The sequence below is a fragment of the Oncorhynchus masou genome, chromosome 11 (assembly GCF_036934945.1).
Source record: "Oncorhynchus masou masou isolate Uvic2021 chromosome 11, UVic_Omas_1.1, whole genome shotgun sequence".
In the NCBI taxonomy this organism is placed as follows: domain Eukaryota; kingdom Metazoa; phylum Chordata; class Actinopteri; order Salmoniformes; family Salmonidae; genus Oncorhynchus; species Oncorhynchus masou.
The window spans coordinates 39,484,238-39,501,638 of NC_088222.1; the positions used below are offsets into that span (position 1 = coordinate 39,484,238).

General features: G+C 43.8%; 1 protein-coding gene across 2 annotated transcripts in view; it reads left to right on the forward strand.

The window, feature by feature from the left end:
* The window catches only part of LOC135548679 (rab GTPase-binding effector protein 1-like), a 30,473-nt gene extending 14,620 nt beyond the window's left edge, over window positions 1-15,853 (forward strand). Inside the window, exons 9-20 of one of the 2 annotated variants that reach the window (XM_064978510.1) lie at window positions 7,008-7,310; window positions 7,430-7,582; window positions 8,983-9,087; window positions 9,378-9,494; window positions 9,715-9,813; window positions 10,210-10,350; window positions 11,485-11,674; window positions 12,266-12,277; window positions 12,968-13,023; window positions 13,840-13,938; window positions 14,048-14,164; window positions 14,938-15,853. In XM_064978510.1, the coding sequence (XP_064834582.1) occupies window positions 7,008-7,310; window positions 7,430-7,582; window positions 8,983-9,087; window positions 9,378-9,494; window positions 9,715-9,813; window positions 10,210-10,350; window positions 11,485-11,674; window positions 12,266-12,277; window positions 12,968-13,023; window positions 13,840-13,938; window positions 14,048-14,164; window positions 14,938-15,039 (1,494 nt within the window). In that variant the 3' untranslated portion in view covers window positions 15,040-15,853. The remainder of the gene's footprint in view (window positions 1-7,007; window positions 7,311-7,429; window positions 7,583-8,982; window positions 9,088-9,377; window positions 9,495-9,714; window positions 9,814-10,209; window positions 10,351-11,484; window positions 11,675-12,265; window positions 12,278-12,967; window positions 13,024-13,839; window positions 13,939-14,047; window positions 14,165-14,937) is intronic. The other variant, XM_064978511.1, reaches the window with a different exon arrangement.
* Window positions 15,854-17,401: the final 1,548 nt, after the last annotated feature.

Consider the following 17,401-nt stretch of genomic DNA (forward strand, 5'->3'; position numbering starts at 1 on the left):
TGGTTATATTATCATGTTTTTAGTTTCTACTTCGTCAAAATAAGCTGTAATAGGCCTTTAATGAATTACAATATCTCTATTACTAATCAAATCTACAAATAAAGTTGATCAAAGGGCCTCCCGAGTGGCACAGTGGTCTAAGGCACACTGCTCCGCAGTGCTAGCTGTGCCACTAAATATTCTGGGTTTGACCCCCACCTGTGGATGTCGGGCCCTCATACCACCCTCATGGAGTCTGTTTCTGACCGTTTGAGCAGACAGATGCACATTTGTGGCCTGCTGGAGGTCATTTTGCAGGGCTCTTGCAGTGCTCCTCCTGCTCCTCCTTGCACAAAGGCGGAGGTAGCGGTCCTGCTGCTGGGTTGTTGCCCTCCTACGGCCTCCTCCACGTCTCCTGATGTACTGGCCTGTCTCCTGGTAGCGCCTCCATGTTCTGGACACTACACTAACAGACACAGCAAACCTTCTTGCCACAGCTCGCATTGATGTACCATCCTGGATGAGCTGTACTACCTGAGCCACTTGTGTGGGTTGTAGACTCCGTCTCATGCTACCACTAGAGTGAAAGCACCGCCAGCATTCAAAAGTGACCAAAACATCAGCCAGGAAGCATAGGAACTGAGAAGTGGTCTGATGTCGCCACCTGCAGAACCACTCCTTTATTGGGGGTGTCTTGCTAATTGCCTATAATTTCCACCTGTTGTCTATTCCATTTGCAAAACAGCATGTGAAATTTATTGTCAATCAGTGTTGCTTCCTAAATGGACAGTTTGATTTCACAGAAGTGTGATTGACTTGGAGTTACATTGTTGTTTAAGTGTTCCCTTTATTTTTTTGAGCAATGTAGTTTGGGTAGCCATTTGATTACCTGTTCAGGAGTCTTATGGCTTGGAGGTAAAAACTGTTGAAGCCTTTTTGTCCTAGACTTGGCACTCTGGTACCGCTTGCCATGTGGTAGTAGAGAGAACAGTCTTATGACTGGGGTGGCTGGCGTCTTTGACAATTTTTAGAGCCTTCCTCTGACACCGCCTGGCTAGAGGTCCTGGATGGCAGGCAGCTTAGCCCCAGTGATGTACTGGGCCGTACGCACTACCCTCTGTAGCGCCTTGCGGCCGGAGGCTGAGCAATTGCCGTACCAGGCAGTGATGCAACCAGTCAGGATGCTCTCAATGTTGCAGCTGTAGAACCTTTTGAGGATCTCAGGACCCATGCCAAATCTTTTCAGTTTCTTGAGGGGGAATTTGTCGTGCTCTCTTCACGACTGTCTTGGTGTGTCTGCAACATTTGCAATGCTGTCAGTGCATCCATTAATTTGGTTCGGCTTGCCATTGTGAACATTGTATGTGGTACTCAGTCTCTGATTTGACTCCTGAGGGGACAAATAAGCTATTTTAAGTTTGCTCTGGTTACATAGCAAAAAACTAGTAACAATGAGGCCTCGCAAGTGTTCATGTGCTGAAGGCATGGACAGCACGTATATTTTCGTTAAGTGGATTTTGGAAATGATTGCACCTCTTGAATTGTGAGAATTATTTGACAAAGGTAAGTGTCAGAAACGGCAGAATGTGCTCATTCTGATACTCTACAGAAATCACAATCTTTTACCTGCATCTGACTCTGAAGGACGATTTGATCAAATGATGATCTTTTCCCTGCGTCTGTCAATTACAAAATGCACCCATCTCTTCATGTACAATTTGACAAATAATTATATTGTCACTCATTGTTTCCTGCTCATCACCTTGGATAGAGTCAAGGATATTTTTAGCAATATTCTAAAGGCCTACTGCAACACGTAGCATGTTTTAGTTTCCTTTACAATGCTTTTTTTTAGAATTTTACCCCTTTTTCTATCCAATTGTTTTAGTAGGAAGGTTGAAAGTCATGAGTCCTCCGATACACAACCCAACCAAGCCGCACTGCTTCGTAACACAGCGCCATCCAACCCGGAAGCCAGCTGCACCAATGTGTCAGAGGAACACCGTCGCTGGAGTCGCTGGTGCGCGATGAGACAAGGATTTCCCGACCAGCCTAACCCGGACAATGCTAGGCCAATTGTGCGTCGCCCCACGGACCTCCCAGTCGCGGCCGGTTACGACAGAGCCTGGGCGTGAACCCTGAGTCTCTGGTGGCACAGCTGGCGCTGCAGTACAGCGCGCTTAACCACTGCACCACCTGGGAGGCACTTACAATACATTTTATTCGTAATAGTTATTTTTATGGGACTGTTTTATTTACTGTATTTTTACGAAGTAAAAGAGAATGGTATCAACCTGCAAGGCACATGGTCAAATTAACATAAGCGCCAATAATGATAAATGGGCATTACACAAACCCATCACACTATTGTTCTAACTTTAAATTGACCTCTTCGCCCTCATCATTCAGTTAAGCCTAATTTACATTTTGATTGTGAAGTAACTTGCACAAGTATCGCCCGTTTCATCCATTGGCCATTCATTCAGTGGGCTGGCATCGTTTGCGTCCCTTCGCTCATCAACTTCATCAACTCGGACAGTCAAGGATATGTTTTGCATTATTCTAAATGCCTACTACTACGTAGTATGTTATCGTTTCCGTTACAATAAATGTGATTAGTAATAGTTAACTTAAATAAAAGTCCCATAACAGCTTATTTTCATAAAGTAAGAGGTAATAGAGGATATCAACCTGCAAGGACATGTGGGCAAATTATTTGCTGCTGATGAATAGGCATAACACACACATTACACTGTCTTTCTAAATTAAATCAACCACTTCACCATCCTTATCATTCAGTTAAGCCTTATTTAAATTCCATTGTTAAGGTGTGCAATTGTCCTCCATTTGTCATTCAGTGTGTGTGAGGGGGGGGGGGGGGACTCATTAGTGCCAATATCCTACTGTGCATTGTCTCGGCGTTTTAAGTTGGGAATAGGTGTGAAAAATGCTCAATACTTTTCTGTTTGCTCATTTGTCAGAATTTTGAAACCACAATGTAAAATACAAACATTTAGAAAAAGTCAGGGAAGGTGAAGGACATTGCTTTTTGGGGGGGATATTTTTTTATTTACGAAGGTCAGAGGCCATTGTCGTTTGATTATGGCGGTTCCAGTGTTAACAGTAATCCGGCGCACGAACTTGCAGTCCCAGCCATGAAAGCTAACCGTGTTGTGGAATCTGTAGCAATAAAAACTTGAGCTATGATTTTAAACTATTTAATGAACTATTTCATTAAAACAACAGAGTATAGATAGTACCTTCTGTTGCACACTCTGACGTCTGTTGCGTGATGACGTACAAAGAGAGAACTGAGGACTGGAGTGGCCATAAACTCAGGATATTAACTCCACGTCTTCACAATGACTTCTCTGTGACGGTAGAATGTTCACTTTTCCACCTAATCCTCTGTGACAAGCATGGTCAATTGTGGTCTGAAATGCTATCTCCTTAAGTGGCTTGGAGAATTCCTGACATAAGTATTCAAGAAATTGGTCTAAAGCATGTTAAAAGCACTATTCTCTTCTGACAATACACCTTTAATTTCCAATCTTGACACTGCAGTTTTGCCATCGCTCAACCACAGCACATCCCCACAGCACTTTTTCTCTCCCTTTTCTCTCTTTCTGTGTTTACACAGCCACCCGAAGAACCAAAATTGTATTTTTTCTATATCATATATATTTTCTGACTGTCCAGCAACAGGTGCTGTATAGATTACAATATAATTGTTCTGACTGCTTGGAACAATGTAAACAACAATAAATCAAATATAAGGTTACCAGAGAGTCTGTAAGGTTTTTTGCCAAGCCTTTTACAGCAAAGACTAAACATTCGCATTCATTAATGTAATTTCAGAAATATAACTGTTTATTTATTATTTAAGCTAATTGGTCAAGGCTCACTTTATTTCAACTAAAATGCTTGATTGCATTTCATGAATGATTAATTGATACAGTAGTCTATATACAATGCATTCGGAAAGTATTCAGACCACTTGACTTTTTCCACGTTACGTTACAGCCTTATTCTAAAATGGATTTAAAAAATAATGTCCTCATCAATATATTTTTTACATGGAACTTTTAACTAGGCATGTCAATTAAGAAAAAAATTATTATTTACAATGACGGCCAAACCCGGACGACACTGGGCCAATGTGCGCCTCCCTATGGGACTCCCAATCATGGCCGGATGTGATACAGCCTGGATTCAAACCAGGTACTATAGTGACGCCTCTTGCACTGAGATGCAGCGCCTTAGGTTGCTGTGCCACTGTTACACACACACCCCGTAGTGACAAAATGAAAACGTGTGTTTTTAGAAATTTTTGCAAATGTATTAAATACGCACTTTATTTACATAAGTATTCAGACCATTGGCTATGAGACTCGAAATTGAGCTTAGGTGCATCCTGTTTCCATTGATCATCCTTGATGTTTCCACAACTTGATTGGAGTCCACCTGTGGTAAATTCAATTGATTAAACATGATTTGGAAAGGCACACTCCTCAGGTTCTACAGTTGACAGTGCATTTCAGTTCAAAAACCAAGTCATGAGGATGAAGCAATTGTCCGAGACCACAGGATTTTGACGAGGCACAGATCTCGGAATCGTACAAAAACATTTCTGTAGCATTGGAGGTCCCCAAGAACACAGTGGTCTCCACCATCCTTAAATGGAAGAAGTTTGGAACCACCAAGATTCTTCCTAGAGCTGGCGTTGGTCAGCAAGGTGGTCAGGGAGGTGACCAAGAACTCAATGGTCACTCTGACAGAGCTCTAGAGTTCCTCTGTGGAGATGGGAGAAACTTCCAGAAGGACAACCATCTTTGCAGTACTCCAACAATCAGTCCTTTCAGGCCAGACGAAGCCACTCTTCAGTAAAAGGCACATGGCAGCCCGCTTGGAGTTTGCCAAATGGCACCTAAAGAACTCTGATGAAACTAAGACTGAACTCTTTGGTCTGAATGCCAAGCGTCACATCTGGAGGAAATCTGGCACCATTCCTACAGTGAACCATGGTGGCAGCATCATGCTGTGGGATGTTTTTCAGTGCAGGGACTTGGAGACTCCGGTTTGAGGAAAAGATGAACAGCGCAAAGTACAGGGAGATCCTTGATGAAAACATGCTCCAGAGCGCTCAGGACCTCAGACTGGGACGAAGGTTCACCTTCTAACAGGACAACGACCCTAAGCACACAGCCAAGACAATGCAGGAGTGGTTTCGGTACAAGTCTCTGAATGTCTTTGAGTGGCCCAGCCAGAGCCCGGACTTGAATCTGGTCTAATATCTTTGGGGATATTGAAATATAGGCCTAGGTAAGTTATGGTATTAAGACTAAACAGGATGTGCTCTTAGGCCTACAGCTCAATGGTGGTTATAAAAGGCTGCTATCCTTAGCCTACTAATGATAATGACATTACTTATTATTATTATTATTATTATAAAAATATTATTAATAGTAATAATGAGATCAAGAAAAGAGCGTTATTTTTTGGACAAGTTGGAACAGTGTAAGCAACACTAGATTAATTATAAATAATACTAGAGGCTGTTCTAATGAGAGAAAGTAAAGCCTTTATTGCAGAAAATCAAAGATTAAAAATAGCCAATTTTGTGAAATTATTTACTTGATAGGTCATTGCATGAGGCTTGGTGCTCACTGAATCCGTAGGCTATTAAACAAACACTCAAACAGCCAACAGAAGCAGGATCTGTCTTACTTCTGTAGATGTATTGATGATTCATAAAGCCAGGCACATTTAAGTTAGGCTATTGATTGCAGACTTAAGTTGCGGTTTCTTCTCCACTGCTGCCTCCACCTCATTTTTCTCAACACCAATGTGCTGGTTAACTTTGCTATTAGGCACATCGCAACATGGTCTAGGAAAAGGCGCTTCAGAACCGCGGACAGCAACCACGATCAAACACAGGGGAAAGCGCATTTGTTATTAAATAGTAATTTTATTAGTGTGGCACCATTGCAATTATGTAATATAACCATATACAATTTTAGTAGCACTTGTCTTAATTGTGATGGACTGTGCCATCCCCAGGCCTTCACAATGGATTAGTCCACTGGAAACCTCAAGGAGCACTAACGGCTCAGCTGTGAAGTGTTACGCCACACAAGCTCACAGAATGGGACTGCTGAAGCGTGTAAATAATCATTGGTTGCATCACACTACAGACTTCCAAACTGCCTCTGGAAGCAACGTCAGCACAAGAACTGTTGGTCGGGTGCTTCATGAAAAGGCTTTCCATAGCCGAGCAGACACACGCCTATGATCATCATGCACAATGCCAAGTGTCGGCTGGAGTGGTATAAAGCTCGCCGCCATTGGACTCTGGAGCAGTGGAAACGCATTCTCTAGAATGATGGAGGAATAATGGTCTGGGACTGTTTTCATGGTTTGGGCTAGGCCCTTTAGTTTCAGTGAGGGGAAATATTAACGCTACAGCATACAATGATATTCTAGAAGATTCTGTGCTTCCAACTTTGTGGCAACAGTTTGGGGAAGGCCCTTTCCTGTTTCAGCATGACGATACAGAAATGGTTTGTCGATCGTTGTGGAAGAACTTGGCTAGCCTGCACAGAACGCCAACTGCGAGCCAGGCCTAATCTCCCAACATCAGTGCCACGACCTCACTAATGCTCATGTGACTGACTGGAAGCAAGTCCCCGCAGCAATATTCCAACATCTAGTGAAAAGCCTTCCTATAAGAGTGGAGGCTGTTATAGTAGGAAAGGGGGGACCAACTCCATATTAATGCCCATGATTTTAGAATGAGTTGTTCGACGTGCAGATGTCCACATACTTTTGGTCATGTAGTGTATGTAGGTGGAAGTCAAGATCAGATTCCATGTGCTTTTTTTGCTGTTTACACATTAGGGAATAGTTAAGATAGTAATCAGATATGCAAAAGATCTGAATTGGGCTTCCAGTGTAAATGCAGCCTGAGGTGCTACTCATCTACCTCTCGTCATTACAACCACTCACTTACTCCCTCTTTTCTCCTCCAGCACCACAGTGCCCACGGCTCCATGTACTCCTTAGACACAGACCTGGTGGCAGGGGGCCCCTTGGACTCCTACAAAGACTGCCTGCGGAGGGTCCAGTCCACAGACAGCCTGGGTTCCTCTCCCGGTCTCCAGAGCCTGGGGGGCCACAACCATAAGGCTAAGTCGACCAGCCATCTGGACGAGTCCGACTTCGGGCCCCTGGTGGGGGCGGACTGCGGGGCCTCTGAGGGCCTGGCGGGCTTTGGGGACACAATATCGGTCAGCTCAATCCAGCTGACGGCCGGCCACTTCCTCCTCACCAAGGTCTTAAATCAACCTTTATTATACTTTCATTTATTGCGTCTGTAAAATTTCTACTTTTTTTTTTGACATGCAGTTTAAAGTAATAATTTGAGTAATTTAAATAATTTGATATGATCCAGGACCAGGAGAAGGCCATCAAGGCCATGACACCGGAGCAGGAGGAGACGGCCTCGCTGATGTCCAGCATTTCTCACGCCCCCGACACCGCCTTCCTTTCCCCATCAGGCTACCGGTTGGTCAGCGACCAGGAGTGGAACCTGCTACAGCAAGAGGTCAGACAGTTTTCATAGTGTTTTGGTTCATTTAAATTTTATGATATTTTCGTTGGGCTTTGTTTTCCAGTTTGATATTGTACTCTAAACCTTGTTTACATGGTAACAGTTGTTGGCTTGTAATCACATTGGTTCAAAATCACCACTAAGTACCACTCAAGCAGGGTTTCCGTTAGGAAAATGTGGTGCCGGGTATTTGACAGGCAGTGTTTTAATTGACCGGGTATTTGAGAAATTTACCGGACCATATGCATTGGGTGCTTAACCTGATTAGGACGTCCACTCACAGTGCTCAGAATGACAGAAATCCCTTTTAGATTATGGTAATTCATATTAACAGAACATACCCGCCTAGACAAAAGGAACACCTATGTGAGAATGCTGTTCATTGACTACGGCTCAGCGTTCAACACCATTGTTCCCTCTAAACTCATCACTAATCTGAGGACCCTGGGATTAAACACCTCCCTCTGCAACTGGATCCTGTACTTTCTAACAGGCTACCCCCAGGTGGTGAGGGTAGGCAACAATACGTCCTCCACGCTGACCCTCAACACTGGGGCCCCTCAGGGGTGTGTACTTAGTCCCCACCTGTACTCCCTGTTCACCCACAATCCCAAAAACATTTTTTTCACATAAGCGCACAAGACGGTAGGCTACGGCGCAAATTTTCGTTCCATAATGCAATTAGCTGGAAAACTCTCAAAAGCCAACTGCACATGTGAGCGGTGTGTGACAGAGAAAAATATCTATTTGAAATTTAGAGGGGAGCTCTAATATGCAACAACCAGCATGGGTTGCTAATATGACTAGGATTGTGCTTTTGGGCTACTGGACAATGAAAGAAAGTTTATATAAAATTATTGCTTTCATGGATATGTTCTGATTTTGGCTAGGTTGCTTTGAAGCAAGGTAAGACTTGACTCATATGTAGTGAAAACATTTGCTGTTTGAGATGCAGCAGCAGCTCTTGCGCTGTCTGACAGATTTTATGCTCAAAGGTACCATGTGTATGCTGCACATGTGCCAATTTCATTCCCCTAAATTCTGCAATTAATCTATAGTCCGATAAGCATGACCAGTCAAATGTATTTCCATCAATGAATAGGCAAAAAAATCATTATTTTGTCTCCCGGACAATTTGTCTGGCGCCGATTTGATCTTCAATTTCTTTATTGGCCAAAAGCCGGCTATTACCGGCTAACGGAGAAATACAATGTAGTCTAAGTGTTGAAATGGTACTGTAGAATAAAGTAAACAATCTTCACACTGCTATGAAATGTGTACAGTTTAGTCTGCACTCATGGACAGCCCACAGTTTCTATATACATCTTTCTCCTAGATGTATTTACCATGTGGTATTATTCCTCCTAAGTGGTTTCTTGGCCGTCTGTCACTAGGTGAAGAATGCAGGGAGGAAGTTGGGCCGGCGGTGTGACATGTGCTCCAACTACGAGAAACAGCTGCAAGTCATCCAGGGCCAGGAGGCAGAGACACGTGATCAGGTAACTCCCTCCCTGAGACACTCCATTACAGTTGGACTTTCTGAAATCTTTACTAAATGCCAAGGATACTTAAAGGGAAGGTAAATCTCAAAATCAAAGTCCTTTATTATAGATTATAGATAAATGTGATCTTTAGTCTTTCCATATTCAATGGCATATGTTGTGTGGCTATATGAATTCGAATAAATATGTCGACAAGAATCCTAAATGAAAAGAAAATATTTGCACCATCTGATTTAGTGTGTTAACTGGTGCCGTTCTCTCCCATTCATTTCTCTGGTACTTCTCAGGTAAAGAAGCTCCAGGTGATGCTGCGGCAGGCCAACGACCAGCTGGAGAGAACCCTGAGTGAAAAACAGGAGCTGGAGGACTCTGTGAAAAAGGGAAACGAGGAAACTACTGCCAAGGTCTGTCCTGATTACACACATACGCACAATTCAGAGTTCTTATGCAAAAAGCGTAAAGTAATCTTTATGCATAGCTCTTACGTTAGTTATAATCTTCAAAGAATGTACAATGCTCCCTGTTGGAATGTGGATAAATCGGCATACATCATTCCTTTTCTGTAGATTGTATGTTTGCTCAGTGATCCCTTGGAGCATGCTGATTTCTTTATTTGTGTCTCAGGTCGCTGCTCTCATGCAGAGAGTCCACGAGTCGGAGTTGCTGCTCAACACACTACAGGAGGCCTTCAGTCAGGCCAAGAGGAACACACAGGAACAGATGGTGAGTAGCACGTCTCTACCACACCTTCTCAATATAGCCTTTGTTTGGCCCTCCAGTGTCTTAATAATGTCTGTATATTCCAGAAAGACTGTGTAAAAAAAAAAAAAAAGATGGCAGCCAAAGCATTTGGACATTCCATCACTGCATGTGCCTTTTGATTTAGTGATGCAACTGGCTTTTTTCTGGAATTAAGGAGGATGTTTCTCCTGCCAAAGAGATAGAGCTGGTGGAAATGTGATGGAGTGTTCTGCCAGATGGCAGACGTTTGGCCTCTATTTGCCAGTGAATCACACCTGAAGACTGTGGTCGGCAGTTCCATTTTACAGTACATTGAATCATCAGGAGGAATGAGGGTGATGACATGATTTGATAGAGTGCTGTTTTTGCCATAACCAGGCAGTGCTGATGCAGTCTAGGGAGCAGGTGGCAGACGAACTGAGCAGACTGCAGAGGGACAACGACAGCCTAACAGGAAAACACAGACTCCACTTATCTCTCCAGCAGCAGGAGGACTTCAAACTACCCACCACGGTGCAAGTACGAGACAATCATTCACAGCCACCATTTTGAGAATTGCTCTCAGGCGCATCTCAATACTGTAAACCATAGCCCTCAATTTGTTTTGTATGTATTTTGTCACACACATTCATAGATTTACAGAATGTCTCTTGACATCTGAATAATAAACATGAGTTCATTGCAAGAACCATCCAGGCTCTTAATTTCCCCCCCAATGCCTACATACCATGCTTTCTTAGCATTGACAAAGAAGAAAAGCACAGTAATATTCAAGAGGTAAATCCAAGACAGATAATGTAGTGTATATTTTAAGCCTAGATTTAGCTTTGTCATATTCTAAGACTTTGGTTGCGTTCCAGATGCACTGATTGTTGGAACTGGAAGCACAAGCTGGAAGCTGGAAGCGCAAGCATTTCGCTACACTTGCATTAACATCTGATAACCATGTGTATGTGACAAATAAAATTTGATTTTGATTTGAGATGCACTGATTCTGCACACATTATAGGAGCGTCATGTTGATGTGGTTCCTGAGATGTTAAATACTTCTCCTGGGATTGTAAAGGTCAAGTAATGTTAGCAGACCTGCACAGAATCGGTCTTTCAGAACTGAAACAATCCACTTGTCTGACCAGGTAATATATCAATGACTATGTTTGATGAACTGACAGGGGACAGCATACTAGGGCCCTTCAGGGGTGTTAAAAGATTCTATAGTGTATTTCTTGACCGCTTTGACATGAACAAGTCTTCAGATTGAATCCAAACCTTGATGAAAGTGCGGTAGCTAAACCCTCGTAACCACCTAACTGATTATTTTTTTTCCATCCCATATAAACTCATATTGCAGTATTCAATTACTTAAAATAGCTTTTAAAATTAGGAATAGAAATAGGAATACGTTGGAGTAAATGAAGAAAACAAAAATCTTGGAAGAACAGAGTAACCATTATAAAAGGGGTGGAAGCAACTGAAATGTATGAGTAAATCATCACCATACACTTCTCCACATGCACAGTCCTCAGAAGCAGACGACCATCTCTGGTTCACACCATCGAGCTATTTACATGCCCGTCAGGTAATTCTTTCACCATTTATACCTAGTGTGACTCACTTAAATTGGTACGTGCAACTATTTCTGCTGCCCTCTAGGAACTACAACCACTGGTGCTGCAATTGCGGGAGGACATAGTTGCGGTGCGCACGGCTGCAGACCACCTAGAAGAGAAGCTGAAGGCGGAGATCCTGTTCCTGAAGGAGCAGCTCCAGGCAGAGCAGTGCTTCAAAGAGAACCTGGAGGACACACTACAGATGGAGATCGAGGGCTACAAGGAGGAGAAAGGTGAGGCTCCCCTTCCCATTCCCGAGGCTTGACACAAGGATAGGTCAGAGAAGGGTGGGAAGAACCATGGATGTATATTTGCCATTCATGAAAAGTTAGTTAGTTGCGCTATAATCCTCATGCTCATTAATCAAGATATCTATTGATTCATGTGCCAGATTTACCAAATGTTTAATTTTGATCTGTATTTACTGGGCAGGTGTAATGTTTATCTATGGCTCTGAGTTGAGATGTCTGGACACCCAATGAGGAAACTGTAGGTGCAGAGAGTGAATACGAGCAATAAAGAAAATCTTTGAAGTTGCATTTTCCAAGAGCCAAATATCACCGTTAGCTCGAACTTGTATGACTTAGTTGTGTCATTAGTACACATTTGAGTAGAGTGAAGGGATAAAACGTGCTGAGCAAGTGTTCAGCTTCACGGTCCCATAATGAACTCTTCAGCGCAACTGAACTCTGCTTTTCCTTTGAACTTCATAAAAGACCCAGGCTTTCACATTTTCTGAAGATGTTTTTCCCCCTCCTTTCCTTTGTACCCTCTCAAACCTGTCTTTTTCTCCTGTCCTTTTTTCTCGGTTGGTGATTGTTCAGACATCTTGGAAGGTACGAAAAACACTGTCTGACGAACCTACTGAGGCTGTTTGTGTGTGTTAATGCTGTAAATGTTGGACTAATGACTGTAGGACACAGAAACTCACTCGCTGCAGTAATTTTTTTGAACATGTTGCATGCCAAATTGGTATAGGAATTTTTAAATATTATGGATGTCACACGACATACATTTTAGTCATTTGGCAGATGCTCTTATCCAAAGCGACTTACAGGTGCGATTCGGGTTAAGTACCTTGCTCAATGTCTTAGCCATTCACATCGCTCTTCTTAGTCAGCATGGGTATGATAAAATAACATGCCTCACTGCTAGTAATACCATTCATGTGGCATCACAGCTTTGTTTTTTGTCTATTTTGTTTTCAGAAATTTTGAAATGAAATACACTGCTTAAAGTGCAGTGCAGAAAACCCATGTTCTGCAATGGCTGAATTCTGGCCCAAGTTATCAACACTTCCTTGACTGCTCTTTGTGTCAGTCGAATAGTTTGGAGGAGCACTGTGTTTGCTTGCTTAGTAGCCCACACATCACTCCCCTTGGCAAACCGTGCTAATTCATTATTCATGAGTGATGAGTCATTTGCCACATTAGAATGCTAGAACGCATGTCTGAGGTTGATGTTCTGATTTACCATCATAATGGCACTGTAATAAGCCTTCTATCTCTTTTCTCTCCTTCCGCCAGCGTCATTCTCGAGTCTGAAAACCGAGCTGGAGCGCGTGAAAGATGAGCAAGAACAGGTAAATGAACTGTAGGGAGTCTGCATGTGAAGTCAAATTTCCTTGAGTGGCTGCCTTCAATAACATAATCCCAGTTTAGGCCTAAAATCACTGGCTTGTTAGAGTAGTAGTTGCTGTTTTGAAATGTGTGGAATAAGGTGAACAAATGTAGGTGTGAGTGATTTTTATTTACCATCACCAATGTGACAATGTGAATAACTCCTGGCCAATATCAGTGGTCACTGACCATAGATGTGTAGAGCTACAAGGTGTGTAGGAATTGGCTCAAGCCTTATATGTACACAACTGAATTAACAAAGGTCTTGATGTTTAGTTGAATTTGATGTTTGAGTTCTGAGCTGGAACAAAAGCTTGTGCACCTAACTCTACCTGGACCAGGGTTGGAGGCCACTGGCTTAACATTGTTTTGCAATGCAGACTGTTTGTAGCCTTGTTGGCGTGCAGACCACGTGACCCAGCAAGAGGATCGGTGCCCCCCTGGTCTGGACAGGTGGCAGTTATAATTCCATATTCCACTCTTTTCGAGAGTGGACGCATTGATTGGTTCTCTTAAATGTTTTTTTTTCCTGGGGGGTTGGATTTGAAAATCTAACACTTGTAATGGAGGGAGGCGGATCTCGGGGACTGTGTGGATGTCCATGTGGGTGTTTGAGTGAGAAAGACAGAGGAGAACCACTAAGGCACAGCCCCTTTCATTATTGATGCATCGTGCTGACATCTAGCAGCCTCCCCAGACTGAAGTCAGGAGGACTTCAAGTTTGGTACTAGACTATTTGTGCCAGTAGTTATTAATAAGCCTGATTGCTAATTTCCCAGCTGGAGAGCAGCTTGGCAGAGAAGAGCAAGACATTAGCGAGTGTCCAGGGTCTGAAGAGCAGTCTGGAGGAGCAGCTCAGAGATCTCACCACAACCAAGGTCAGAGGTTAAAACTGGCCACTGCTGTTCCTTTCTCACCTATCTGTGATAAGTCTCAACATCCTATGGGAGTATTGATACTGTGTGTGTCTCTGTGTGTGGGTGGTAGACTTCCCTGGAGGCTCAGGCTTTGGATGAGAAGGACAAAGCACAGCGCTTGCAGACGGAGCTGGACGTCAGTGAGCAGGTGCAGAGGGACTTTGTCAAGCTCTCCCAGAACCTCCAGGTACGGACCGCAATGACGCCTGGTTACCATGGCAACCAGTTTGAGATCGTAAACTGGTTACTCAAGTTTTTGTCTTCAGACTGGAGTGTTTAACATTCATACATATAGGACAGCAAATACACCTCCAATTATGTATTATAGGTTATGTACGGCCATTCCGCTTCCATTGGTAAGCAATGCATGCCTTCCCCTAGAAATAGATGAGCACTTACTTACTTGTAAAATGTGTAAAAGTATTTGATCAGGATTTTTGATATAGATCTTAGACATAACTTTGTATTTGACAAAAACTGATCTTTACCTTGTCTGACCTTACATTTGATAGGTCCGCATGATCGTAGTGTTACTATGGCAATGGTACTCCAACTGCTAAAGTACACCTCTTACCATGGCAACCATATTCCTCCCCGGCAACCATATACAGCACCTCATTAGTGCTTTTAACACTATTTGATAGTGGCTTATTTTACCCTATCCTTTAGTGTCCCTTTTACCCTTATTTTACCCTATGTGCTGCCCCTGATATGTGAGATGTAACCTACATGGCTGTATGTGTATTTCTAGATCCAGAGTATACGAGGCCTGGAACCTGCTGGTTTTCTGTTCTACCTGATAATTAATTCCACCCACCTGTTGTCCAAGCTCTAAATCTGTCCCTGATTAGAGGGGAACAATGGAAAAAACACAGTAGAACTGGCTTAGAGGTCCACAGTTGAGTTTGAGGGTTCTAGGTTATCTGGTAAATTCAATCATGCAATCACACTTCCCCTCAGGTCCAGTTGGAGCGGATCAGACAGACTGACTCTCTCGACCGTATCCGAGCCATCCTCAACAACACCAATTTAACTGACATCAGCCAGCTCCCAGAGACATGATACCCATGGCTGAAGAAACGGCATTCCCCCTCCTTCCACTCTATCTCACTGGCCTAGTGAAATTCTCCTACCCCTCCAGTCCCCCCCCCCCCCATGGAAGGGCTCAGGATGGATAAGAGCGGTGTGGGTGTTTTTTAAATAAAGACTAAATCCAAGGTGGAGGATGAAAAAATACATTGTTTGTATAGGGGGATTTGGAGCATACCAAGGCAGGAGTGAACACTACTACTAAGAGGTTGCAAATAACTAAATTACTGTTTCCTGCAGAGTGGCAATTCCTGCCTGTTTATCTGTCCTGTGTTTTTACTGTAGATATTGGACTGACCATACTAGCCCAACCAAAGGAGGCGTTTGTAGCTTTCTGAGGCACTTTCTTCTACAACAGGGATCATCAACTTGATTCAGCCACGGGACAATTTTTTTCTTGAGTGGATGGTCAGGAGGTCGGAACATAATTACAAATAATTGTAGACGTCAAATTGACCACAAGAAGCCTAAACAGATATTTGACTAAAACAATCATTTAAAACCTTGCTTAAGTTTTTATACCATCACATAGACCTCTCTGTGTCGGAATAATTTGGAACATATTTCGAAAATTAAAATCACTTGGAGCTTATTTGTTGGCATTTTTACAGTATTGTATTTCCAACAAATATAATCACCGCGGGCCAAATTTGGCCTGTGGGCCGCCAGTTGGGGAACCCTGAACTCCAACTTCTTTCAGGTAATGGGAACAAATGGATCCACAAAATTTCTGCCATGTCTGCAAGTGGTTAACTTAATAAAATGCTCCCACTGTTTCTCACTCACACACCCTTGGGTTTACTCTCTCTTTCTCTCTCCATGCTTTTGTAGGTCATTTTCACCCTGTTGGGCCTATGGCAAAGACTTAATGAAGGAGATTCATAGAAATGTGTACATAATAATGTATATAGAATATACACAGTATTAGGTAAACCACCCTTTCACAAAAATGGTTCACTCCTACAGACTGAGTCATGTGGCCTTGGCTAGCTATATAAAGCAGGCAGCGGGTATCGGGCATTCATTCAGTTACTGTCCGATTGAATGTTTTGAATGTTGAATGCTTGTTTTTAGCTGATAGGAGTGGAACCCGGTGTGGTGGTCTGCTGCAATAGCCCATCCGTGACAAGGACCGACGAGTTGTGCGTTCCGAGATGCCGTCTGCACACCACTGTTGAACTGCGCCGTTATTTACATTACATACATACAATTACATTTAAGTCATTTGGCAGACGCTCTTATCCAGAGCGACTTACAAATTGGTGAATTCACCTTATGACATCCAGTGGAACAGCCACTTTACAATAGTGCATCTAAATCATTTAAGGGGGGGTGAGAAGGATTACTTTATCCTATCCTAGGTATTCCTTAAAGAGGTGGGGTTTCAGGTGTCTCCGGAAGGTGGTGATTGACTCCGCTGTCCTGGCGTCGTGAGGGAGTTTGTTCCACCATTGGGGGCCAGAGCAGCGAACAGTTTTGACTGGGCTGAGCGGGAACTGTACTTCCTCAGTGGTAGGGAGGCGAGCAGGCCAGAGGTGGATGAACGCAGTGCCCTTGTTTGGGTGTAGGGCCTGATCAGAGCCTGGAGGTACTGCGGTGCCGTTCCCCTCACAGCTCCGTAGGCAAGCACCATGGTCTTGTAGCAGATGCGAGCTTCAACTGGAAGCCAGTGGAGAGAGCGGAGGAGCGGGGTGACGTGAGAGAACTTGGGAAGGTTGAACACCAGACGGGCTGCGGCGTTCTGGATGAGTTGTAGGGGTTTAATGGCACAGGCAGGGAGCCCAGCCAACAGCGAGTTGCAGTAATCCAGACGGGAGATGACAAGTGCCTGGATTAGGACCTGCGCCGCTTCCTGTGTGAGGCAGGGTCGTACTCTGCGGATGTTGTAGAGCATGAACCTACAGGAACGGGCCACCGCCTTGATGTTAGTTGAGAACGACAGGGTGTTGTCCAGGATCACGCCAAGGTTCTTAGCGCTCTGGGAGGAGAACACAATGGAGTTGTCAACCGTGATGGCGAGATCATGGAACGGGCAGTCCTTCCCCGGGAGGAAGAGCAGCTCCGTCTTGCCGAGGTTCAGCTTGAGGTGGTGATCCGTCATCCACACTGATATGTCTGCCAGACATGCAGAGATGCGATTCGCCACCTGGTCATCAGAAGGGGGAAAGGAGAAGATTAATTGTGTGTCGTCTGCATAGCAATGATAGGAGAGACCATGTGAGGTTATGACAGAGCCAAGTGACTTGGTGTATAGCGAGAATAGGAGAGGGCCTAGAACAGAGCCCTGGGGGACACCAGTGGTGAGAGCGCGTGGCGAGGAGACAGATTCTCGCCA